The sequence below is a fragment of the Hyperolius riggenbachi genome, chromosome 1, assembly GCF_040937935.1.
Source record: "Hyperolius riggenbachi isolate aHypRig1 chromosome 1, aHypRig1.pri, whole genome shotgun sequence".
In the NCBI taxonomy this organism is placed as follows: domain Eukaryota; kingdom Metazoa; phylum Chordata; class Amphibia; order Anura; family Hyperoliidae; genus Hyperolius; species Hyperolius riggenbachi.
This window is the reverse complement of record NC_090646.1, coordinates 643,598,968-643,625,618: the sequence shown is the minus strand read 5'-3', so window position 1 is coordinate 643,625,618 and position 26,651 is coordinate 643,598,968. Positions and strand designations below refer to the sequence as shown.

The window sequence follows — 26,651 nt, the reverse complement described above, 5'->3', positions numbered from 1 at the left end:
TTGTGTAGGTAAAGCCTCATACTACATGACAGTGGTAAAATTGGTCAGTGATTGGCCAATTGTAATTGAAGGTGTGTAACAATACTAAGGCGACTCAGGTGTGATCCCGTAAAAATGTGTGTGAAATTAACCAGCATGTTCAGTTGGCTTGATTAATGATGGTTAATGAGATGCAAATAATTCCAAGTTGATGCATCCAATGTAGGATTTTGTACATTTTTTAAGCTGCATATATTTGCATACCAAATTTGCATAATTCTGCATCAACTTGGAATTATTTGCATGTCATTCATCATTCCAAAGGTGCGTACACACATGCGACTATAGTCGTTTGTAACGATCGTTCCCCGATCTTTACCAACGACGATCATTACAAAAAACGAACCAATGACTATTAAGGCAAACGACGAACGAGGCAAATCGCTACAAAACAAAGTTCTGTCTTGGCGGATTTTTACCACCGACGATCGTTAGCAAAAGTGGTACATCGTTGGAAACGATCGTTCGTACCAGACTGGACATGCGTATTTCACTTTTTCTCCAAGGAACTTCACAATTTTATGCGCAGGCGCATTAAGTGCTTTTACGTGGTGTAACGTTCGTTCTAACGATGTGATCGTTACACACTTTTTACAACTAACTTTACTTCGGTCGTTCTTTCGTCAATTAAAAGTTCGTTCGTCGTCCTCAACGAACGATCGTTGTCGCATGTGTGTACGTAGCACAAGTCTCTATCTACTTAAACTACATGTCCAGTGTAGTTGTGGAGGGTGCACCATCAGTTTGTTACTAAATGAGGCACATGTGATATCATTTTGTACAATACATTTTATATGTTTTAAATCTTTGACCCACATAACATAAAAAATAGGTAGGGACAAACTCAATCGAATATAAAAAGTAAATTTCAAAATTATGACCAAACTTAGGAAAGTATTAGTGAAACTGCACAAGATATATGTGGTAACATTATAACTGTAATAAGTAGTAGAATAGATTTTAGGGTGTTTTAGGGTGAAGGGCTATGTCTTGTGTATTTTTTTAGTGACAAATTGAATCAAAAGCAATAAAATGTTCATATATTCTGTACCAAAATAAAATATTTGTAAAATAAAAACAAAGGGACAGAATATAAAAGAATATATATATTGTTACCTTAGGAACTTGGCTTTTTAAATATGTATGCCATGAGGGTACAGTTATTTTTGCAAATATGGTCTTGTAATCATCAATAGTGTACAATGAGAAAGCAAAAAACACTTTTATTTCTAAATTAAATAGTGTCACCATACATTGTGCTAGGAACATAATCTAAACTTTGTGATAACCAGGATGGATAAGAAAATACAATTTGTAGGTTTAACTTATAGTTAGCACTGTTTATTGTACAGCTATAATGGATGTAAATGGGTTTTTTTTTCAATTCTTTTCCCTTATTTTCCCCTTAAAATGCATGGAAAAGAAGGTAATTACTAAACACAAATATCACTCCCTAAAAGCCTAATTTGTCCTGAAAAAAACAATAACAATACATAGATCAGTTGGGTGTGATAAGTAGTAAGAAAGTTATTGGCAAATGAATGGGAGCAGTGCTGATATGTGAAAATTGGTGGCAGGCTGTAGTGGTTAAATGTGTAAGTATTTGTTGTAAATAAAGTTTCAGTGAAAAAAAAATGTAAGCTATGACATCATATGTGTGCGACTGTGAAACTAAAATGGCAGCCAGGAACATTTGTGCAATGTGATTGGCTGGCATAAGAGCCCAGGCTTGGAAATGATTGGTTAATAGTCAGCAGACTGCAGAGGCGCCTAGCACTTCGTTAGTCCAACAGCGACACTAGTACAAAAGAAACTACTCTTCATATCAATAAAAAGAGCTGTTTAAAAAATGATTGCAAATGAATTAATTATACGCTTGTAATTATGCTGATTGGGAAGACAAATGATGTTTTTTTTTTGCAGTTTTACATTCCCAGCGCATCCAGTCTTTCTTATATGAATATGTGAATTATTCAGATATTACAAGTTAATAAACTGACCATGATCTCCCTTTCAGAATCCGGGTTACATCGGCAACAAATCTTCCTCCAGAGGCCATCCAACATTGCCGCGGTCGAAGGGCAGGATGCGGTTCTGGAGTGCGCAGTTTCTGGGTACCCGACGCCGACCATCCTCTGGATGCGGGGAGAAGACCTCATCCCCAATAGGCAAGTCTTCACCCAATTGGTCTGATTACTGCGAAATAAAGGGTAGCAGCAAAAAAGGGCGCCGTCTGAGGGTGGACAAAAAGGGTGCGCCATAGACGATAATGCAATTATCGTTAATACGGCAAAAAGAAAGCAGAAAAAAGGGCGCCCAATAAATATCGTTAACAGCATTAGAACATTACAGTTTTTGAAATATGTTATCATTTTAGAAGCTTGCAATGTTATAGTTGTTGTCATTATTTCGTTTGTATGTACAGATTTTACGTTATCAAAGAAATTATCGTTTCTGTGTGTAAAAGGGTGTTTCTGCAGAGGGAGTGGTTAGGGTTAGGCACCACCAGGGGGAGTGGTTAGGGTAAGGCACCACTTTGGGGGATTAGGGTTAGTAGCGAGTAGTTAGCATCTCGCTACTAAGGTTATTTAACGTTTTATGAATGTGTTAAATTACCTTAGCACTAAGATGTGATTACCGCCATCTGTGATACATTACCTGGTCCTGGCAATCCCGTCTCCTCTCCACTTCCTGTTTAGTTTAAAAGAGTCCTGCAGCCAACCAATCACCATGTGGGGACTGAAGATGCATGGTGATTTGCTGGCCCCCGGGCTCATTCAAACTAACAAGTAGAGAGGATCGTCCAGGAGCATGACATGTATCATCCCTGCCGCCTGTCACACTGAACTTTCTGGCGTAGTACGGCTGCACTAGGCCGGTGGTGCCCGTCTTTGATCGCACGCCTGTTGCCGGGCACTCTCTGCGCATGAGCGTGACGTCACTCATATGCGCAGAAAGTGCCATGCAACAGGTGCGCGATCAAGGACCCGCACCGCTGGCCCAGCGCAGCCGTACTACTACAGGTCATAGTGACCCGGAAGTAGTACAGGGTGAGAGGTTCGCCGGCGAACGGTTCGGGAACCGTTCGCCGACATCCCTACTTATCCTAGTCTCTGCCCCCATCAGCCGTGTTTAGCTAACCTTTGCCGTAAACACGAGCAGGTTTTGTTTAGGATTTATTCCTCCTGTCATCTGTCGAATTCCTCAGTATTATTTTTCAATCAATATGAATCCAGCAAGAGAATGCAGCCTGAAGGTGTAATGACAGCGCAGAGTCTTGTGCACTGGAGAACGTGCTGCACCTGCATCTCGAGATGTCATTAATTCTGATTGCTCTGTATTGTTCCACCCCAGCCAAGCATCTCCCTTCTCCAGAAACATCATACACCTCGCTGGCTGTGGAGGGGGAAATTATAGGACAGGGGAAGAACAGAGGGTTTCGCAGACCTGAAATGAACAATCGTATAAATGCAATCATAAGGAATGAATCTGACCGTTGTTTAAACATATGAAATAACCAGGTCGCGTGAAACCTCCACCAACTCACGGTTTTCTTCTCTACCTCTCTCATACAATTACAATCAGCAGCCATCTCCAGTGTCTGCCAGGAGCAATAGTCTAGTTTAGCTATGAGTTTAATGGTGTCGATATGTTGTGACTTGTTGTGTGATGTTATGTTTTGTTTAGGGCTCTTTCACATTAGGGCAGATTTTCTGCGTTCCAATGCAAAGGGTAAAGTTTGCGTTACCCAAGGTGAAATGAAAGTCCATAGACTTTCATTTTAGCTTTCACATATAACGCAGCCTTTTTGTGCGTTGCGTTCCACTGCACCCAGGCGCAGTTTTTTGGCCAACGCTAGCTTTATGCGTTACAATGTTAGTCAATGTAAAACGCACACTATGCGCGTTTTTAATCCGTTAACGCAGGCAATCAGTCCCAGAATGCAACAGAGGAACAATGTAGAAAGTTGACAACTAAAAGAAAAAAAAATTACCTGCGTTTTTCTATGTGCAGTAACGCATTGAAAACGGATTAAAAACGCACACTCACTGCAGTGCAACGCATATCAAAACGCAGTAAAAGGCATACAACAAAACGTATGCTTTGAGCGTTCTCCAACGCAAGCTCTGATGTGAAAGAGCCCTGAGGTTGTATTTTTGTTCTGATGTGTTGTGTGTTTTATTTTATAGTTTTGTAATGGTGTGTTGTGTTATTATCGGATTAGATGTTACACTATTTTGTGTTTTCTTCAATGTACGAGGATTCTATGTTGTATCGAAGCAGGAAAAAAAGGTGCAGCCATAGGCGGCAATGTAAAAATGTCGGATGTGTGGCAATACAGGGAAATTTGGGATCCTAGAGGCGCTTGATAAAATAGCGGGCACCGGAGCTGCCCGCTATACAGATTGTGATGCCCAAATTTCCCTGTGTTGCCGTTAATCCCGGCTTTGTGGCAAGGGTTATTAGTGGTAGGAGTTGAGCACGGCAAGGGGGGGGGGGTTGCTTAGGGGTTAGGGTTAGGCACTGTGGGTGGGAAGATCGTGATGGCCACATGTTTTATATCCCTTGTGAGATGGGCCCCCAAGGCCATGAAGGGCACCAAGGGGAGGCAAGGGGAGGGGTCCCTTCAAAGTTTTGCTGGGGGGGGGGGGGGCATGAATTGTAGTTACGCCACTTCAACTGTCCAAAAAATTCAAATATAATAGATCCTTTTCCGAATAGACTTTAGTTGCTTGGTTGTTCTATTTGACAGTTGTTGACCTCAAATTGACCGGGATCTTCTGCGGCTGTGCGAACCTGGAAGGTTCTGCGCAGGCGCTCGCGCAGCGATGGTTGGCGTCTCCAATGGAGGGGATGCCAGGACACAGTAGCTGTGGGAAGGACAGATCGGCTGCCAGGGCTGGAGGACCAGTGACCGTGTTGAGACAATTGATGTCAGATGACTTTTTTTGCACACATATACTGTAGGTACAGACATTTACAGTAACGTTTTTCAGAATCAGTGCTGTACACACACATGATTGGGTTACAGTCAGGGACGGATTTAGGCCAAGGCCACTTAGACCATGGCCTAGGGCACCACAGGAGCAAAGGCACCAAAGCAGCAAAACTAAACTGGTGCAGCATTTGCAAGCAATTCAGGGAGATCAGGCAAGTGCCTGACCGCAGTACTTTGCTGCTAGCCACCTGTGCAGCAGCTACCTTGCTCTCTGTGCACACTTGCATTGTGGCCGGCGGCTATGGACTTGGGCAGCATTGGAGACGGAAAGGAAGAGGAAGCTTCTGCACTGGAGACGAGCTGAGAAATGAGTGACACTGATGGCTGATGTGGTGTGAAGACGAGCTGGCTGCCTATACTGAAAGGGGGGGGGGGGCGGGAGAAGGAGGGATTAAGGGAGCCACCTGGCTACCTATACTGGAGAGAAACGGAGAGAAAAGGGGGACGGGTCATCTGGCTACCTATACTGGAGAGAAGGGCAACGGGTCATCTTGCTACCTATACTGAAGGGGGGGGGGGGGGGGGCTGGTGACATTGGCCTTGGGCGGTAAAGAGCACAAATCCGGCCCTGGTTACAGTTCAACAGCCTGGGGAGGGTGAAGAATGTACAAAAGATAAGTGACCACCATGCCTGAGGCACCAAATGACAGCACTTGTTCACTATTGTTTGTTTAGTGATCCAGCTGGTACTTGCTAGAAACAGAGGAACCCAGTGTCAAGGCCTAGATTAAGTAAAGCTTTGTTGAAAAAATATTGTTTCCTCCTTTGAACTCTAGAGGGGGCAGCCTGGTGGACAGCTTTTCGGTCATCCTGAATGAGAATGCGACTGTCTTTGTGGCTTAGTGATTAGCGTTCTCGCCTTGCAATGCTGGGCCCCTGGTTTGACTCCCAGCCAGGTCTACATTTGCAAGTAGTTTGTATGTATGGTTTCCTCCTACATCCCCCAAACACAGATAAGTTAATTGGCTTCCCCCTAAAATTGACGCTAGACTTTGATACATACACTACATGATACATACGCGCACACACAGCCCAGGGGAGGCAGAGGAATCAGCGTGCTTCTGAGCCGAACGCTATGCGCCGGCCAGAAGCAAAGTGGGGATGACATACTGCGCGCACAGGGCGCAGTATGTCCAGGTTATAGGTCAACAAAGTCGCAGGACACTGGGAGGGTAATTAGAGGAACGGCAACAGATGGAGGGGGGCAGGAGGAGCTAAAGGTATTTACTTATACTCCCCCACAGGGCCGGCCTTAGGTTTCACAGCGCCCTGAGCAAAACCTGATTTTGGTGCCCCCCCCCCTTCAGCCTCTTTGCACGCGCGCAACTTTTTTTAGGCACCACCATAGGTGCCCATATAAATAGAGGCTACAGGTTGAAATCTGGCCACCCACAATGCAAAATAAAGTTGCAAACAGTAGGAACTTATTTCCACCCATATAGCTGCTATTTATATGAGCCCATGACTGTTTCCCCCTGGCCCGCATCGCAATTATCAAATGGAACAAAGAAATTTGGGCACCCAGTAATGGATTAAACTATCTCTCACACAGAAATCCCCCGACGCCTAATGCTGGGAATACATGGTTTGTTTTTGAGCCATTTAGATGGCTCGATAGACAATTTCCGACATGTCCGATCTCCCGCTCGATCGTTTCGCCACTCGATTTGCGATAGCAGTGAATGGAAAAGATAAGAAAAACGAGCGGAAGATAAGAGAATCGACTGCAGAATCAAGCGGCGAAACGATCGAGCGGCAAAAACGAGCCGTGTAAGTCAAGCATAATGCAGGCACCCCCAGCCACAAAATAGAAATCAGACAGCAGATCCATGCACGTATGCACATACACTCACACACACACTTACACTATACACACGCACGCAGTCTATATACGCAGCCACACACTACACACGCACGCAGTCTATATACGCAGCCACACACTACACACGCACGCACGCAGACTATATACGCAGCCACACACTACGCACGCAGTCTATATACGCAGCCACACACTACGCACGCACGCAGTCTATATAAGCAGCCACAAACTACGCACGCAGTCTATATACGCAGCCACACACTACGCACGCACGCAGTCTATATACGCAGCCACACACTACGCACGCACGCAGTCTATATACGCAGCCACACACTACGCACGCACGCAGTCTATATACGCAGCCACACACTACGCACTCACACAGTCTACACACACACACACACACACACACGCAGTCCACACACACACACACAGTCCACACACACGCAGTCCACACACACACACACACACACACACACACACACACACGCAGTCCACACACACACGCAGTCCACACACACACGCAACACACACACACGCAATACACACACACACACACACACACACACACACACACACACACACACACACACACACACACACACACACACTGTGCACACTGCTGAGACACACACACACACACACACACACACACACACACACACCCACACACCCTAACTTAGCTACAGCAGACAGGACATTTGCTACCATTCATCACTGTAATCACCACTACGCCAGAAGAAGGCAACACAGAAGTCTGCAGCAGCCCACAAGGGGATTACCTCGCCACCTCGGACTACTCTATCCTTCCTGCGTGCTTGAGGGGGCGGGGAGGACGGCTGATAAGGACGCATCCGTCCGAGCAGGAGGTTGGAGAAGTGTGCCTCCAGGTCCTAGTGCCTGCCGCTGCACCAGACAACAGCCTGCTCCTTGCAAACAGTTTGTGCCCTACTCGTCCAGGCGGGTGGTGGACGGCAGGAGCGCCCCCTGGAAGCCGGCGCCCTGAGCGATCGCTCTGGTCGCTCAGGTCAAAGGCCGGCCCTGCTCCCCCACACACTACCGCAATCTTATTTACAGTTGCGGTATCCTTTAAGCTTGCAAAACAAGCCATTCAGCTCCACGACTTCCAAAGTCGCAGAGAGCTCTGTTATCTGAAGCTTATTATCCCAGCTGTCAGGCTTTTTCTTCTGCAGAGAACAGTTCAGGACAGGTCAAAAGTTCACAGTCTGCTCTGTAAAAATCATTTAGAATGCTGAGTAGTGGGGAAACTGCAAATATTAGTGAATGATGCAATGTTATCAAAAGCACTATATAACTGAAAATTAAGTTGTGAGAATATTTTCTTTGCTTCTCATATTCTAGTAATTATACATTATGCACAACCAATTCATTATATGATAAAAAAAAATTTCGCTTCAGTGTCTCTTTAACTTAACTTGTTATTTACTAGTGATGTTCATGTCTAGGAGAACTCATGGTGAAGCATGTGATTTATTAGATCAGCTGATAGATTTGTAAAGCTCTGATTTGCTGTGATCACATCCTGCTTTAGCACATGATCATGACTAGCAAATCAGAGACTTACATATCTAAACTACCAAACTGATCACTTGTTTCTCCATGAGTTCTCCTAGATAGGGATAGCAATGCTCAGGAGAACTTCTGGAGAAGCATGTGACCAGTTTGATCAGCTGATAGATTTGTAAGTTTCTGATTTGCTGGTCATTTTCATGGGTTAAAACAGGAAGTCATCACAGCAAATCAGAACTATACAAATCTATCAGCTGATGAAACTGATTGCATGCCTCCCCATGAGTTCTAGACATAACCCTCATCACTCTTGTTTACCCCCTAATTTTTTTTCAACCAGCACAGAATATTTCGACTTATTCTAAGTGCTAAACTGATTTATTTTGCTTTTTCTCCTATTTAAGGACCAGGAAATACTTGATACTGGGAGGCAGCAATCTGCTGATTTCTAACGTGACGGAGGAGGACGCAGGCGCGTACACTTGCGTCGTCTCCTACAAGAACGAAAACAGCACCGCCGCGGCCGATCTCACCGTTCTGGGTAAGAACTTCAGAATGGTTTCAATTTTGCAATGCCTTAATTATTATTTAAAAGGTATTTAATGTGTATATGGGACTGGCCGGCGTTCCGTTTGGTACGCAGCGAGCGGAGGTAATATCCATGAATCTTCTGCTGTCTCGCTGCTCATGCTCTGTCTCAGCACAAAATCTAATGTTTAATTGCAGGAGCAGTGCTATTAATGCAGCTGTGCTTGGCTCGTGATGAAGTTTTCTAGGTGACATCTGCCATGGGCCTGTGTGGAGTCCCTGGTGGTCAGGAGAGGACCAGTAATGGTGTCTTGCAGAGGATTTTTCTCAGTCTACTATTGAGGCAGATTACAGAGCTTAGGTTCCCCGCCTGAGCACCTCCCAAATTTGGTGCAGTGCTATTAATGCAGCTGTGCTTGGCTTGTGATGAAGATTTCATGGTGGCCATTGCTCCCAACCGTCCCTCATTCGGAGGGACAGTCCCTCTTTGGGAGCCCTGCCCCCTCTGTCCCTCTTTCCTCCTCATTTGTCCCTTTTTCAGGACTTTGTTTCTCTATGTAAATATATATATATTTCTCAACTAAAAAATGTGTTTGATTGACTCTAATCTTTATTCCCATCCTTTAAATTGATATATTACTCATTTTAAAATGTTACTATGAAGGAAAATGAACCAGGATAGAAAGGACCAGTGTGGTTTGAATTATAAAACATATTTTTCTTATGAAATCTTTATGGTATGTGCGACTAGGGGTGTGACAGGGGTGTGATCAGGGGCGTGGCTTAAGTGCCCCTCTTTCTCATCTTAAGTTGGCAGGTATGTTGGTGGCACTTGTAATAGGCCTGTGTGGGGTCTCTGGTGGTCAGGGGAGGACCAGTAATGGTGACCTGCAGAGGATTTATCATGGCTGAAACTAACCTCAGCTATTGCTGTGTACCGCTTCTCAAGCTGGGAGATTTTTTTCTCCGTTTACTATTAAAGCAGACTTCAGAGCTTACTTAAGGTTCGCTGCCTGGGCACCTCACAAATTTGGTGGCAGTGGATCAGTGGACATGCAAAATGGACCCTGTGATTTCCTATGGGAAGGAATGGAACCCTACCCACATGTCTCTGTCCACTGTGACGTACTTTGCACACGCAGTATGGAGTGGCCGGGCTCCCGAAGATTGCCGAAGAGTCCCTCACCGACGGAAGTGACGGAGAAGAGCAGTCTCAGTCCGATCGGTCAGAGACTGCTAATGAGGGATGCAGCGCTGGAGAGCGGGCACCATGAGGAGAACAGGAAGGCTCTATAGGATCCAGAGCCTTCCCTCTCCTTAGGTGAGTATCTGTTTTTTGTTTTTTATTTTCCCTTCAGACTTGCTTTAAACAATGCCTGGCAGCCCTGCTGATCTATTTGGCGGCAGAAGTGTCTGAATCACACCAGAAATAAGCATGCAGATAATCTTGTAAATTCTGGAAATACTGTCAGAAACACCTGATCTGCTGTATGCTTGTTCAGGGTCTATGGCTGAAAGTATTAGAGGCAGATGATCAGCAGGACAGCCAGGCAACTGGTATTGCTTAAAAGGAATTAAATATGGCAGCCTCCAGGGGTGTAACTAGAAATCACAGGGCCCCCCTGCAAAACTTTGGATCAGTAAAAGCAAGAAGTTTTGAATCAGGATGATGCTATTTATTAGCTAACTTAGAGGAAAACAAAAAGTAAGCTTCCGGCTGATAAGCCTTCTTCAGACTTTGTTCCTGGATGTTAACAAGATGTTAAAACACACAGCTCATATACACTGGACATTTGGAGGAGAAAATTCTTTTGCAGTCATAAATGTCATTGGATGGCCTAAAGAATGTTCTCCTCCAAATGTCCAGTGTATATGAGCTGTGTGTTTAACATTTTGTTAATATTCAGGAACAAAGTCTGAAGAAGGCTTATCAGCCGAAAGCTTAACTTTTGTTTTCCTCTAAGTTAGCCAATAAATGGTATCATCCTGATTCAAAACGTCTTGGTACCCACTGGGATTTACACTGGCTATCCACTCATGCCAGAAATACACAGTGACGAGCTGTCGGAGCCAAAATGACCAGGGCTGAGTTTCTATGGATGCATGCACCACAATATTCTGAATATATCATTAGTGAGGGGTCACTAATAAACTTAGCAAACACGCTGCAGAATATTCATGTCCGCCAGGCAATCGCAGCACACACAGACCTATCGTGACAGCTACACCTTGATGCCTTTTCCCCACCGGTTATGTAAGATGTCTAATTTCACACCGTTCTGTCAAATTATCCTCACATACAAAGGGGAAAAAGAGAGAGTTATTTTCCTGGAATAAGAATCCCATTGTCGCCGAGATGCAGCCATACACCAATTATAACAGCACAAAAGCCTCTAAATCAAAAGAAACCGATCTCATGTCTCCTCTGTAAACAAATAAATTGACTTAAAAGGAGAATATCCTCTCTCCTATTCTTTGTTGCTGATCTCCATTTCAGATCGGTAAAGAATATTATTCAGTCTCTCTTTTCACTTTTACCATTCTGCAACATTCTTATTCTCTATTATTCTTAGCTTATTTCTTTTTTTTTTTTTTTTCTCAAGAAAACCAGTATAAAGCCTATAAGAGAGTATTGTTCTTTTTTAATTGAAACTCGCTATGCCAAGAAACCCTGAATATGCTCCCCCTCCTCTCCCCCCCCTGTAGCGGCGTGACTAATGACGACTAGAAGCGGAACAGAATGTATATTCGCAGTTCTTCTGTAAAGTATTCATTCAGATCTTCATATCCTTTACTTACTTCTTACAACCAAAAAACCTACCAAAACAAAAATTCCTGCACATGATTTGTGGAGTCACTCACAGAAGCAAAACTCACAGAGAATCATGTGATCAGTTTGATCAGGTGGTAGATTTGTAAGGCTCTGATTAGCTGTGATCAGAGGAAACAGAAGTGTCACATGGCTGTGATGAAAACAAATCACCTGATCAAACTGCATAGCTCCCAACTGTCCCTCTTTTAAAAGGACAGTCCCTATTTGGGAACCCAATACCTCTGCCCCCCTTTCTCTCTCATATGTCCCTTTTTCAGGACTCATATTCAAATCTAAGTAAAAATATGTATTTTCCTACTGGCAAATATGTTTAATTGTCTCTAAACTTTATTCACATCGTTTAAATGGATATATTTTTTATTTATTTTTTTTGTAACTCTAGTTTTTATTGAAAAAAAAAAAAAATATAGGCATGGGTACAATAAACTTTGCAGAACACAACATTGGAAATATCAATCAGATCACATAGGAATATCAAAAAGCAGAGACTTTTTCAGTCAGACCAGGATCTCAGTTTCTAACAAGCTTTTGTGCAGAGATAAATCTATGTATGAGTAAGTCTCTTAGCTTAATTGGAGAAATGAAGGAAGAGTCTTTGCTTTTAGTTTCAGAGGTGAGAATATAGATGGTTTATGTAAGAGGTGTCCGGAGGTTCTGCTATGATGAGCACAGATGTAGTGCCATGATCGTAGGAGCAAGTCCTTGGTTTAAGTCCTATAATGTGACTAGAGAGAGTAAAGCCAGTAGAAGCGGGAGGGTGTAGTATGGGTGTGCTTAAGGGAGAAGAGAAGAGAGAGGGAAGGGTAGGGTCGGGAAGGGGAGTGGGTGGGAAGGGATTGGCAGGAAGGGGGGTTTCAACAGGGCACAGTGTTTGGCAACCTCATCCCAACGTGTAGAAAGCTAGGAAAGGTATTCCTGAAAAACGCAAGGGGTCTAAGGTTCCGGTGTAGGGGAAGAGCTAATCATCAGAAACTGATGTGAGTTCAAGGAGGCATATAATCTGGTGAGTATAGGGTCCATGGGCCCCATATTTTATGATACTGAGGTTCAGTGTCCCTCAGGGTGGCTGTCATCTGTTCCATTGTCATAATCCAGTTAATTTTTAGTTTAACTTCTGAGATATTAGGAGGAGCTATGTTTTTCCAAGCTGAGGCTATGGAAAGTCTCGTTGCAGTTAGGATGTGAGTGATCAGACGCATAAGAGGTTTGGGAGCTCCAGGGATAGGTTTGCCTAGGAGTAAGATCGTCGGGTCTAATGGGATTGGAATGCCTGTGACCGAGAGTATCAGATGGCTGACCTCTTCCCATAAAGGAATGATTACTGGGCAGGACCAGAAGATGTGTTCAAGAGATCCTTTGTGAGAGCAGCCCCTCCAGCAGGTGTCAGGTGTGTGAGGGTAGATATTTGCGAGGACTTCAGGGGTCAGATACCACCTGAATAGGATTTTGTATATATTTTCTTTGATTTGAGTGCAGATAGATGAGTGTTTGGCATTTTCCCAGATATCTTCCCAGTCCGAATTACTTATATCAATTGATAAAGCATTTTCCCATTTCTTCATGTAGAGGTGGGAAGCCTTTAAGGTTCCTGAGTTTGATTGTAGAAGAGAGTATATCTGGGAAATTAAGCCTTTTTGATGTCCCTTCTGAAGGCAGATTCTTTCAAAGGTGGTAGGGGAGGGTATTGGGGGGGCCCCCCTGACATGACTGTTAAGGAAGTGGGAGATTTGGTTCGCTTCCATGAGTCTTGATGGGGGGAGGTGCATTTTTTCTCTTAACAAGGAGAGTGTGATAAGTTTGCCAGAGGTAGGGTCTGTCCAGTTATTTAAATTATAGTATCCTGAGAGGTACCATCTGGCTATAAAGGAGGGGACAGTGCCTGGGGGAAACAAGGGGTTCCCTAAGATAGGATATAGTGGGGATGGGTGTGAGATCAGGCCGGCTTTCCGTGCAGTATTTTTCCATATACTGAGGGTAAATTGTATAGTGGGGAGGAAGTTCTTATGGGGCAGTTTGGGGGGGTTTAAGGTCCATATGTAGGAGGCTAGAGAAAGTGGGGAGACCTCCATGGCCTCTATTATAGCCCATTTAGAAAAGACTCTTAGGTCAGACCATTCCTTCAGCTGTCTCAAGTGCGCAGCTTGATAGTAGTGTTTTAAATGTGGGAGACCTAGTCCTCCCTGTTCTCTAGGAGAGAGAAGAACAGACTTGGAAACTCTTGGACGTTTATGATTCCAAACAAACTTTAAGAATGCTGATTGTAGTTTAGCCAGCTGAATGGAAGGGACCCGGACCGGTAGAGTCTCAAATAGATACAGTATGCGGGGCAGTATATTCATTTTTAGTGAATATATTCTCCCTATCCAGGAGATTTTATACGCCGTCCATTTGTGGAGATCCTGGAGAATTTTCTGAATAAGGGAGGGAAAGTTTTGCTTATAGATGGTTGAGTATGAGGTGGTGAGGTTGATCCCCAGGTATTTTAGGGTTTGAGATCTCCAGTTATAGGTGAAGTGAGATTTTAGGACCGAAAGCATATTTGAAGGGATTTTGATTGGTAAGGCTTCAGTTTTATCTTTATTTAGTTTAAATCCTGAAATGGCTTCATAAGAGGAGATTGTTGAGTGGAGGGCAGGGAGGGATGTTAAGGGGCTAATGAGAGTGAGTAAGATGTCATCAGCAAAGAGTGAGATTTTGTGTTCATGACCTCCATGTTTTATACCTAGGATATCTTTGTTGAGTCTTATTGCACTAGCAAGGGGCTCTATACTGATGGCGAAAAGCAGGGGAGACAATGGGCAGCCTTGTCTAGTTCCGTTATTTATGTTAAATGGGCGAATAGGAGCTGAGGGAAGTTTAACTGTGGAGGTAGGAGAGGAATAGAGAAATTCGAGGAGAGTAATGAATGGACCAGTGAAGCCCTGGTGTCGAAGCACCTTGAAGAGAAAGGACCAAGATAGGCGGTCGAAAGCCTTTTCGGCATCTAGGCTTAAAAGGAGGGAGGGTTTATTGTCTCTATTCATAAGTGAAATGAGGTCTATCGCCTTCCTGGTATTGTCACCAGCTTGACGCCCCAATATGAAGCCTACTTGATCATTATTAATTAGGGATGTAAGTATAGGGTTTAAGCGGTTGGCGAGGGCTTTAGTTATTATTTTTAGGTCGGAATTTAAGAGGGAGATTGGCCTGTAGCTTTGAGGTAGTTGGGGGTCTTTTCCCTCCTTAGGAATTACTGTAAGGAGAGAGGTTAGCATGGTATGAGGGGGGGGTGTGTCCATCCATTATTTTAGAAGCAAGGGTCGCTAAATGGGGAAGTAAGATGTGTTGGAACTTTTTATAATAGGAGTAGGGCAACCCGTCCGGTCCCGGAGATTTTGAGGAAGGAAATGATTTTAATACCTCAGCCAGTTCTAGAGTAGTTATAGGGGAGTTGAGTGTGTCCCGTTGGGGATCCGTTAGTTGAGGGAGATTTAATGGTGCTAAGAATGAGTCGACTGCAGAGAGAAAGGTAGGATCTTTGTCATGGTCCGGTAAATTATAGAGTTGTTCGTAATAGTTTGTGAAGATTTGAGCGATCTTTTGGGGGTTGTAATGTGTATGTCCGTCTGAGTCTTTCATAGCGTATATGAATTGTTGAGAATTTTTAGGGTTTAGTTTTCTAGCCAGGATTGTGTGGGGTTTATTTCCTCGTTCATAGAAAAGCTGTTTAGTCCAGCGCAGACTTTTCTCAATTTGGGTGGTTTGTAATGAGCGGATATTTTGTTTTAACTGTTGAAGTTGAGTGTAGTGGTGTTGTGTTGGGTCTAGTTTGTATAGATTTTGGGCCTTAGCTAGGGCAGTATGAAGGGATAGTAGTTTTTGAGAGGATAATTTTTTCCTTCTAGACCCTTTTGCTATAAAGAGGCCCCTAACAAAGGCCTTGTGTGACTCCCATAGGATGCCGTAAGAGGAGACTGAGTCAGAGTTTGTATGGAAAAATGATTGTAACTCTTTAGTAAGTTCAGATACCAGATTTTTATCTTGGAGTAGCGTCTCATTCAGTCTCCAGTAGAGGGGTTTATGGGTTTTATGGAGCCAGTCTAATTCAAGAGTTACGCTGTGATGGTCAGACCAGGCCACCGGATGGGTACTAGAGTCTTTAATTGAGGGTATTAGAGCGGCGTTGGAGAAAAAGTAGTCCAGTCTTGAGTGGGAGGCGTGAGGGGGGGAGTAGAACGTATATTCTGTTGAGGTAGGGTTATTGATCCTCCAAAGATCTACCAGCTTATATTTTCTCATTAAGATTCTGAATTGTCGGGAGTTGCGATCGTGTGTGGATGCTGAGGATGGTGACGTAGGGGGGCTACGATCCATGGAGGAGGAGAAGGCCAAGTTAAAATCACCTCCTAAGAGGAGGGTGCCCGTGGAGATTTTATGAAGTTTTGTTAGGAAGGTAGAGAGAAAAGAGATCTGCTGGGAGTTGGGGGCATATACATTGGCTAGAGTAATAGGTTTGCCTGCTAGCATTCCTGTCAAAATTAGGTAACGCCCTTTGGGGTCCTGTATAGTCTTGTGTACTTGCAAAGGGAGGGTTTTTTTATGTAAGATTGCGACACCTGCCCGGGTAGACGGTCCAGAGGCTACATATACCCCAGAGTAGAGTCTGTCCCCTAGTCGCACTGAGTCATGCATGCATAAGCGAGTCTCTTGAAGCATAGCAATATCTATATGCATTCTCTTGAGATCTCGGAGAAGTGAGGCTCTCTTCTGAGGGATATTTAGACCCTTCACGTTTAATGTCAGGAGTTTAACCATAATCTACGTGGTTGGAATAGTTACATAGTAGGAGAGGAGCCAAACACTGTACCCTGGAGAGGGGGAGGGGAGGGGGGGCATGGGGAGAAAACAACACATACAATACAACAAAGTATAACTCGAACCATAACAGTAACAATTGTTCAGTGAAATCAGAAAAATAAAAGCCTTTGTGAAAAATGAGGCCACAAACGGTGACAACTAAAAGCAGTTGTCGGATTGAGGTCGCCCCTGAGGGGTCCGAGCCTTTAGAAGGCCAGGGCAACCCAGGGGTGAGTCTCCGGAGGCGAATGCTGGTGCGCCAAAAATGGACGCTCGGGAGCCCACGTCCAGCTTAGTGGTTAAAGGACGCCCGGGATCCAAACATATATATATGTATATAAAAAAAAACAAAAACAAAAAGGGAGGAAAAGATGGAAAACGTATAACCAATATGGGTATATAGTGATATATATGGTAGCAGTCTACATCATTTCGAGAGATGTGGTGAAGTATGATTCTTTCAAACCTGATGTATATGAGAGCATCAGAGTGGTAGATGGCATTGGTTATGATGACCATTTATGTGGACATATCAAAATTATTAAGTCTCAGATCACGGTATGAGGTGTTAAGAGCATTCAGGTAGGGAGAGCTTCCATGTCTTCCGATCCTTGTGGATATGTGAGGCTTCTGATTGGTGCTTTGGACCATTCTGCGATATGACGCACTTTCCTCGGCGGAGAGGAGGCGGTGGGTGAGCGGAGGTTTGGGTTAAGTGAGGGTGGGGGCATCTTAAGGCCCATTTGCCTGAGGAAGAGAGGTGCGTTATCAATGTCTGAGAGGGAGAAAGTCATTCCATTCCTGATCACAATGAGGCGGAAAGGGAATCCCCATTTGTATGGGATGTGGGAGTCTCTGAGAAGTTGCGTGACGGGTTTGAGAGCTCTTCTCTTTGCCAGTGTTATTAGAGATAAATCGTTAAAAACATGTAGCTCATCTCCTTTAAAGGTGACTGAGGGGGCTTTTCGGAGAGCTTGCAGGACGGCCTCTTTGGCTTCATAGTAGTGAAGCCTGGTAATGATGTCTTTTGGTCTCTGGGCAGAAGATGAGCGTTCGCCTAAGGATCTATGGGCCCTGTCTAGTCTCCATAGCTCGTCAGGGATGTCTGGAGCCACTGATTTGAAGAATTCTGTGAGGTGTGAGACAATTTGATCAGGTTTAACTGACATTGAGACCCCCTTAATTCTTAGGTTTTGTCGCCTCTCTCTGTTTTCCGTGTCCTCTTGGGCTGAGCGGAGTGAACTGAGGTCTGAAAGCATTATCTGTTGTTCCTCCTCAAGCTCAGCCTGTTTCTGCACTATACTGTCCACCTTCCCCTCTAGGGTGCTCGTGCGATTGCCTAGCCCTGTGAGCTCTGCCTTAAGGTCCTGCAGCGCTGATATCATAAGCTGCTGCAGAGACTCGTGCATGGAACGATAGTGTCTTTCCAGTGTCGTTTCCAGCACTGAGGCTGTGATCGGTGTGCTGTCAGCGGGCATACTGGCCTGTGAAGGAGGAGGAGTGGAGTCAGCGCGGCCTAAGCTGTCGGCGCCATCTTGGGAGGTAGCGTGCTGGACATACCGGTCCATCGTTCCTCTCTGTGCGGTGGTTTTGGGTGGCGCTTTGGGTGGCATCAGCTGCAGGGAGAGCCTGGTGAGCGGACCCGTTAGGAGCCGCGTGTCCGGAGCGGAGAGAATGCGTATGGCGGCTCGGGTTGCGGTGGTGCGGGCAGGAGCTCCTCTCTCAAGCGGCCATCTCGGTCGCGCCGCGCATGCGCCTTCTATATTTTTTATTTTTAAATGTTAATATGAAGGAAAATGAATCAGGATAGAAAGGACCAGTGTGGATTGAATTGTAAAAACACATATTGTTCTTATGATATCATTATATTATGCATGGCTAGGGGTGTGGTGGGGCTGTGACTAGGGGTGTGGCTTACCCGCCCCTTTTTCTGATCTCAAAAAGTTGGTAAGTATGAAACTGGTCACATGCTTCCCCATGATTTGCATCATGCAAGAGCAGCTCTGATTGTACCTTCTACCTCTTCCTTCTCTCAAATCTTCACTCCTCCCTCTCCAATTCTCTCACTGCTCCTCTCTTCACTCATACCTCTCCATTTTTTTCCTCTCTTCTACCCTTTTCTTTCTCTCCATGGCCCCTATCTCCACTCCTCTCTTCTCCTCCTTCTCCCCTCTGTCCTTCTTCCCCAGTTCTCTCATTTAATCTACACCAGGGGTCTCAAACTCGCGGCCCGTGGGCCATTTGCGGCCCTCGATATAATATTTTGTGGCCCTCGCCTGCAAACGCTTCCTTATAGTTCGCTTCAGTGCTCCCAAGTGATCCGCCGCATCCCCGCCGCTAAACGAGGGCTGCAGAGCCCCCAAATCACCCGGGGGGGGGGGGGGCAATCCGCCGGCATTTCCTGGAAGGGGCAGAGCTTTCAGCTTCAGCTCTACCCCTCCTGACGTCAATCGCCGCACGGATCGCCGCCTCTCCCCGCCCCTCTCTGTGCAGGAAGAGTGAGAGGGGCGGGCAGAGGCGGCGATGCGCCACGATTGTGAAATTCCTTATGCGGCCCCGCCTCATCCTGACTTTGCCTCCTGCGGCCCCCCAGGTAAATTGAGTTTGAGACCCCTGGTCTACACCCTCTTTCCTCTGGTGTTCCTTTTTCATACCTTTCTAGTCCAGTCTTCTCTCCACCCCCACCTCCTGCAAAAACACACTTCTTCAGTCCTTTCTTCATTCCTTCCTCTCCAGTTCTCTTCCTTCTAGCCCCCCCCCCCCCCTCCTGTAATCCTTTCCCCTCTCTCATATTTCCCCAATATCTTTCCTTTCTCGATTCTTGTCCACACTGTTCCTAACCCTCTCCCATCTCCACTTCTTTTTCCACTCAATCCTCACTTCCCCTCTCCGACCTCTCCTCTCTGCTGCTCTCTTTACCTCCTCCTCTGTCCTTTTCCTAACACCTATTCTCTCCTCACTTCCTTCTTTTTTTTTCTAGTAATGCCCCTCCACTTCCCTTCTTTCTGCTTCTGTGTTTCCTCTCTCCTGACCTCTCCGCTCCTTATCCCCCCCCCCCCCCCATTAATGTATTATTTGCCCATCCCATTCTTTCCTCTCTACTCGTGCTTCTCTTCTCCATTCTTCTTCTCCCTTGCTTCTTTCTTCCCTCCCCTCCCACCACTGCAATGTACCTCTCTTCTGCACTGTTTCATCGTGGTCCTCTCGGAATGTATCTCCTGTCCTGTGCCTTGCAGAGCCCATACAGGGGAGGCACAGTACAGTCATTGTATACATTGCTCATTAGAGGCAGAGGAGATATGTCTCCATCATATGAGCTGGACTCCTCAGAGGCACAAGGGGAGGAATAAGGCTGTTCTTCTATCTCACAGGCCAACATTATCATTCATAATGGTGAATGTGGTGGGAAGGCCAGCCTGGCCTAGGCGTGTTGAATAATGCAGGTATCGGTCAGAGCAGCTCTGTGGTTTCCTCCTCCTGGCAGCTGTTGGGGAAGGTGATGCATGACTTAGCAGCCCCTCTGTGAGTGATGAGAAGGTATCAGCGTGCCTGGGAAGAGGAGGGGACCTGTGAGCGCTGGAGGTCAGATCAATGAGCGTCTGCTGATACAGCAAGGTGAAATCACACTCTGGGGAGCCCCGGACATAAATTGGGCACTTTCCTGGAAGGATTGTTGATGTATTTTTAAGGACACCCAGAGAAATGCAGATATTTCTGCCGGAGCGCAGAGACCAAGGAGCCGCTTTCCTGACATAAACGGCAAACCGAATGACAAAATGCCGTTTGGGCAATGGGCTGACGTTGGGCCACAAACCGAGCTTGTAAATTCCACTGGGGCCGATCCCGGAATCATATGACAACAGAACGCTAATGGAAGGTGTAAGTTGATAGGCTGCTCTGACTTGCTGTACTTCATAAATAGAATAGAATAGAATAAGCTTTATTCACCCAAATGCGGCGGGTACCGCACCCGGAATTATTTGTGGTAACAAACGGCATTCGGCATAGTGCAACAACAACAGTAGTGTGAACACACAGGAGCGACAAACAGCAAAAAACAAAACAAAAAATATATAACAGCAGCAACAACAACGTAGAGCAAAGACAACACGCGATAGTGCAAATTGTAAACATGTAATGCTAGCGGCAAGTCCTGGGATGTGGTTCGATCCCACGGCTAGAGTTCAAAACATGCGGACATGTATTCCTTGTGAGGCTGGTGGAGACTGCATGATGTCATTGGAGAGAGTTAGTTGAGGAGGAGGACTGCCTGGGGGGAAAAGGTGTTTCTGTGTCTGGTGGTTTTTGTGTGAATGGCCCTGTAGCGGCGTCCTGAGGGAAGGAGGTTAAAGAAACGGCAACCAGGGTGGGAGGGGTCCTGTGTGATCCTGTTGGCCCTGGACCTCATTCTGGATGAGTGGAGGAGGTCCAGGGGGGGCAAGGGTGACCCGATGATTCTCTCAGCGGCTTTTATCACTCGTTGGAGTTTGTGCTTGTCTTTTTCGCTCGCCCCTGAGTGCCAAACAGTGATGGAGGAGCTGAGGACAGACTCAATAGTAGCCCTATAGAACGTGCTCAGTAGATCACGTGGCATTCTAAACTTCCTCAATTGTCTGAGGAAGAACAGCCTCTTCTGGGCCTTCTTTTGTATTATGGTGGTGTTCACATCCCACTTCAGCCTGTCAGTGATGGTAGTGCCCAGGAACCGAGTACTTTGCACCCTGGAGACCTCGGTTCCTTCAATGGAAATCGGGCCGGGGGTAGGTGCATTCTTTCTGAAGTCCACGATCAGCTCCACAGTTTTTGCCGTGTTTAGAACGAGTTTATTTACCTTGCACCAATTGTAGATCCACTCGATCTCATTCCGATATTCTTGTTCCCCGTTTTTGCCAATGAGGCCAAGGACGGTGGTATCATCTGCAAACTTGATGACCTTAACCGTGTCGGCCGAGGAGGTGCAGTTGTTTGTGTATAGGGAAAAGAGAATCGGGGATAGTACGCATCCTTGCGGAGTGCCTGTGTTGGTGATTCTAACACTGGAGGAACAGCTGCCAATTCTGACTAGTTGTGTCCTGTTGGTGAGGAAGTGTTTGATCCAGGAGCAAAGAGTAGGGCTGATACCGAGTTGTAGGAGGTTGACGTGCAGGATGTTTGGGCAGATGGTGTTGAAAGCGGAGATGAAGTCTAGGAGGAGAATCCTGGCATAGGTGTTAGGTCTGTCCAGTTGAGCTGTGATGTGCAAAATTACAGTCCCTTAAAAAGCTATGACATTTGTCAGTGCAACACAAACCGCATTTTAAAGTCTCCCAAAAGTAAAATTGCAGGAACTACTTTTTATATACTTAAAATAACATTTGAAAACATTCCCAAGCATTCCCTAAGAGTGAACATTTTTACTTTTACTGCAGAAAGCAGTACAGGCTTGCTTATCTCTGGCTAATTGGCAAGCCAAGAATCTATCTGCCTGTCTCTTCACTCCGTCTCCTACTCCCTCTTTTCTGCGGAAGTGACTCAGCTGTTGCCAGGGCGATGTGTCTATTTAGCAGAGGGAGGAATGAGCAGAATCAAAACACAGGTAGAGACTAGAGTATCTCCTGGATGGAAATTATTACATTTGCCAATTAGCCAGAGACAAGCAAGCCTGTACTGCTCTTTGCAATAGAAGAAAACATTTTTACATATTGGGAATGCTTTAAAAAAATGTTTTATATATCTAAGTTTAGTTACTGAAATTTTACCTTTGGGAATAAAATAAACCTGAGCCTACTATGATAAAATAAGTGCGAAATCAGAAGATAACTACAGTGAGAAGTACTTGATAGAATGACTTTTTGCTGTAGGGCTATGCCTAGAAGAAATGTTGCTGGACGTATCTGAAGAAAGTTCCCATGTGTCTGGTGGAAGTCCCTCAGTCTTGACCTTTGAAGGTTCCCTATTAGCTCTTTAACGTCATGGGTGGCTTTCTGTCCAAAAGGGAGTCTCGGGAGCTCAGTCGTCTGTACTCTCACTTTCACTTACATCTACTCCAATTGCTAATGATGCAAGTGTAATTACAATGTTGATTGGTCAAAAGGTTCTGTAGTAAATGAGGGAAATACCTATAGTGAAGTAAGGGCTTCCAGTTGGGTTTACCGTATTTAATGCTTGGTATTGTTCTTGCATATTTTGGGCTGTTGGATGGATTTAGTGCACCACCATTTCAAGCTTAAAGAGACACTGAAGCGAAAAAAAAATGATGATATTATGATTTGTATGTGTAGCACAGCTAAGAAATAAAACATTAAGATCAGATACATCAGTGTAATTGTTTCCAGTACAGGAAGAGTTGAGAAACTCCAGTTGTTATCTTTATGCAAAAAAGCTATTAAGCTCTCCGACTAAGTTAGTCGTGGAGAGGGCTGTTATCTGACTTTTATTATCTCAACTGTTCCTGGACTATTTACTTTTCCTCTGCTAGAGGAGATGTCATTACTTCACAGACTGCTCTGAAAGACTCATTTTGAATGCTGAGTGTTGTGTAATCTGCACATATTATAGAATGATGCAATGTTAGAAAAAAACACTATATACCTGAAAATAAAAGTATGAGAATATTTTCTTTGCTGCTAATCTTCTAGTAATTATTCATAGTACACAACCAATTCACTATATCATATTTTTTTTTTCCGCTTCAGTGTCTCTTTAAAGTGGACCCAAACCAAACATTTTTTTAATTCAAAATATTTAGTTGCACCACTCTGACACATACAAAGATAAATACTCCTTCAAGCCTATGAGCATTTCAGTGCATGCTTTTCACCCTTCTCTTTTCATAACTAGGGTTATACAGGTGGCCGCCATTACTTCTGAGCTTAGTAGGAGGTTTAAAGCTGAGTACACACGTACGATAACGATCGTTCGAAAACGAACGATAACGACAATCGGACCGATAATCGTGCGTTCCAAATTTTCCAACGATCGTTTTTTTGGACGATAACGACCGTTATCGTTCAATCCGACCGATCCAACCCGGCGGATTTTTTCGAAAGATAATCGTTCAATCGTTGCAGTGTGTACAAAGATCGTCCGATAATGATTATCTATGGAGTAGTACGCATGTTCTTATTGCCTGTCATAACGTCACTTCCGTTTGCGCACGCATTTTTTTATCGTTCGTCGTTCAGTACTTTATACTTATATCGTTCATGTGTGTACACAATCGTTCATTAAGAACGATCTTTTCGGTCTAATTTGAATATCGTGTAAACGTCACGAATCGTTCGTAACGAACGATCTTTATCGGACGTGTATACGAACCTTTAGATCATGGGTATGTTAGTCATCAGCTATCCTCCCTCACAGGGGCGTCGTCTAGGTGAAATCTCACACAAGCTGAGATCACCTCCCCTGTGACATCATCAGTAGCAGCCTGTGTTTTGTTTTTGTTTTTTATCTCTTCCACCAGTTTGCCGGAAAAATCCCGGCAATATGAAAGGAAGAGAGGGGTTCCTCCAATAAATGTAAAATATTTTATATTTGTCGTCATGCAGCTGAAAAAAGGCTGCTATTTATTATTATAATTTAGAAAATAGATTTTATTTCTGAAATATTGTATTTTTAATTTGGGTCCACTTTAAAGGGAATCAAAGTATCCCTTTCAGTTCCCAAGTGTTTCAGTCATTCTGAAAAAAATGATTAGTGCATGCAGGTGTCTCTCTAGAATGCCCATCTTAGGGTCCTTTTACACTTAATCAGTTGCTCTCAGTTAAAACGGAAAGAAAACTGATTTTCAAAGTAAGTCCCATGTTTTCCTATGGCACCTTTCACACTTAACGCGTTTTAACTGAAATCTTCTTACCAATGCACTGCTATGGAAAAAACGCGAACCAACGCGCACTAACGCGTACTAACGCATACTAACGGATTAAGTGTAAAAGGGCCTAGGGTTACGGTGGATCTCCAGGAAAAAAAAATCCTTCTGCAGACAGTACTCCTGCATATAAAGTAAAGTATACATGAGTTAGAGTTTGTAGCACTACAGCAAAAGAGCTACATACAGTTTTTCTCTGTTTTTCCTGCCTGCCTTATCCCTTTAATATCAACACCTAATGCACATTCCATTTTGTGATGTGCATACACAGTTGATATTGCCATTCAAGATAAGTCATTGTTTGCATTTTACACTTCTCACAGCTCCTTCAGTGACGTGAAATGGGAGCTATTAAAGTGGACCTGAACTCTTGCACAGGACAGAAGGAAAGCATAGAGAAATGCACCCTGAATGCATTTAGAGAGTTTAGCCTTTTTAATTCCCCTCAATTGTGTCTAATCACAAGTTGTAATTTGATCTCCCCCTGTGTCACATGACTGCCATGGCAGATAAGCAGATAAGCCCATTTGAAAGCACAGGCTGTAAACAATATGTCTGCTTCCATGAATCAGGAAGTAGAAACTGTGCAGATTTATTTCAGGATTTGTATCAGCTGCAACAAATGCATGTTTTTTGCTTAAAGAGACACTGAACCGAGAAAACAATTATGATGTAATGAATTGGTTGTGTAGTACGGATTATTACTAGAACCAGAGCTGGGACGAGGTCCTCCAGTACCCAAGGCTGAGACACCAAAGTGCGCCCCTCTATCCCTCCCATCCCTGCCATAACACACTGATTGCTATTAGACAAAGAGGCACCCCAGGGCCCACAACCCTCCAACACCTTAATCTCTAGTTATCTGGCTTGCAGTCACTGCCATGTATCCCTTTTTCCTTTTTCTCTTTGCTTCAAACACAATAGGGAAATGATAGCTGAGTGAGTTGTGCGCCCCCTCCTACACTGTGCCCTGAGGCTGGAGCCTCTCTCGCCTCTGCCTCGGCCTGGCCCTGACTAGAACATTAGTAGCAAAGAAAATATTCTCATATTTTTATTTTCAGTTATATAGTGTTTTTTATAACATTGCATCATTCTTTAATATTTGCAGTTTACACACTACTCAACATTCTAAATGATTTTTCAGAGAAGCCCAGTAAACTCTTGACCTGTTCTCTTCTTTTTCTCTGGAGAGAAAAAGAAAATACAGTGACTGACAGTTGAGATAACAAGCTTCAGAAGACAGAGCTCTCTGCAACTTTGAAAGTCGTGGAGCTCAATGGCTCTTTTGCATAGATAACAAGTGGAGATTCTTAACTCTTCCTGTACTGGAAACAATATTAGACTTATGTCTCTGCTCCTAATGTTTTATTTCTTAGCTGTACTACACATACCAATCATTTTTTTCTCTTCAGTGTCACTTTAAAGGTTATTATGATGTTTTGTATCTTTTAGAGCAGAGAGGAGTTCTGAGTTCAGGTCCACTTTAACATGAGTCACTTGCTTCAGACTTTGAGATAAGATAGGCAGGAAACATGCAGGAAAAGCTCTTCAGTTGCTGGATTGCAAATAATTAACACATGTATATTTTACTTTAGATACACCAATACTGCCTACAGAAGGATTTTAGTATTCCACCAACATTTTGCTGGTTTGAAAATCTAAATGAACATTGCCATAGATGGTAGAATTGTCGTCTGAGTTCCCGTCTACTTGATTTTGGAATATTCAGTTCTGGCCATTAGAAATAAAAAGTAGTAAAGTTAAAGCCAGTTTTTCTGTTCAGTCATCCATCATTTTTTAGCTCTTATTTTGTACTCAGTTTATATATCCCAGTTTTCCTGTAGGGTACCATTAAGCCCTTGAATTACATCCCTGCAGCACTCTGACTGACGCAGTAAAAAGTTTTCAGGTTAAACTTTCAGCCTTTAGTCTCTACAAAGCGGATGAACTTTCTGTAACAGTAAATGTCGTAACAGATGTTTCGCCTGTTCTACCCCCAGGTAGTGAATCAGTTTAACTTCCTTCTAAATTGTTAATGTCCCGGCTCAGGTCCCCACAGAGCAAAGTCTGTTTATACATCATTTAATCCGAAAACAACAACAGGCTGCATCAGATGTGTTCGCAGACTCCGCTTCCTCGGCTCTCGCGGCTTATGTGGTGCCGATGTACAGTTTCCGTCTTGTAGGCTTATTTGAAAGGCTAATAGGAAAACGCCATT

The 26,651-nt window shown here is 44.3% G+C and overlaps 1 protein-coding gene across 7 annotated transcripts in view; it reads left to right on the top strand.

Moving 5' to 3' along the window:
- Positions 1–26,651, top strand: part of DCC (DCC netrin 1 receptor) — a 1,000,213-nt gene that overhangs the window by 466,506 nt on the left and 507,056 nt on the right. For all 7 annotated transcript variants that reach the window (XM_068251343.1, XM_068251342.1, XM_068251341.1 and 4 more), the window contains 2 exons: positions 2,057–2,207; positions 8,792–8,928. In XM_068251343.1, the coding sequence (XP_068107444.1) occupies positions 2,057–2,207; positions 8,792–8,928 (288 nt within the window). The remainder of the gene's footprint in view (positions 1–2,056; positions 2,208–8,791; positions 8,929–26,651) is intronic.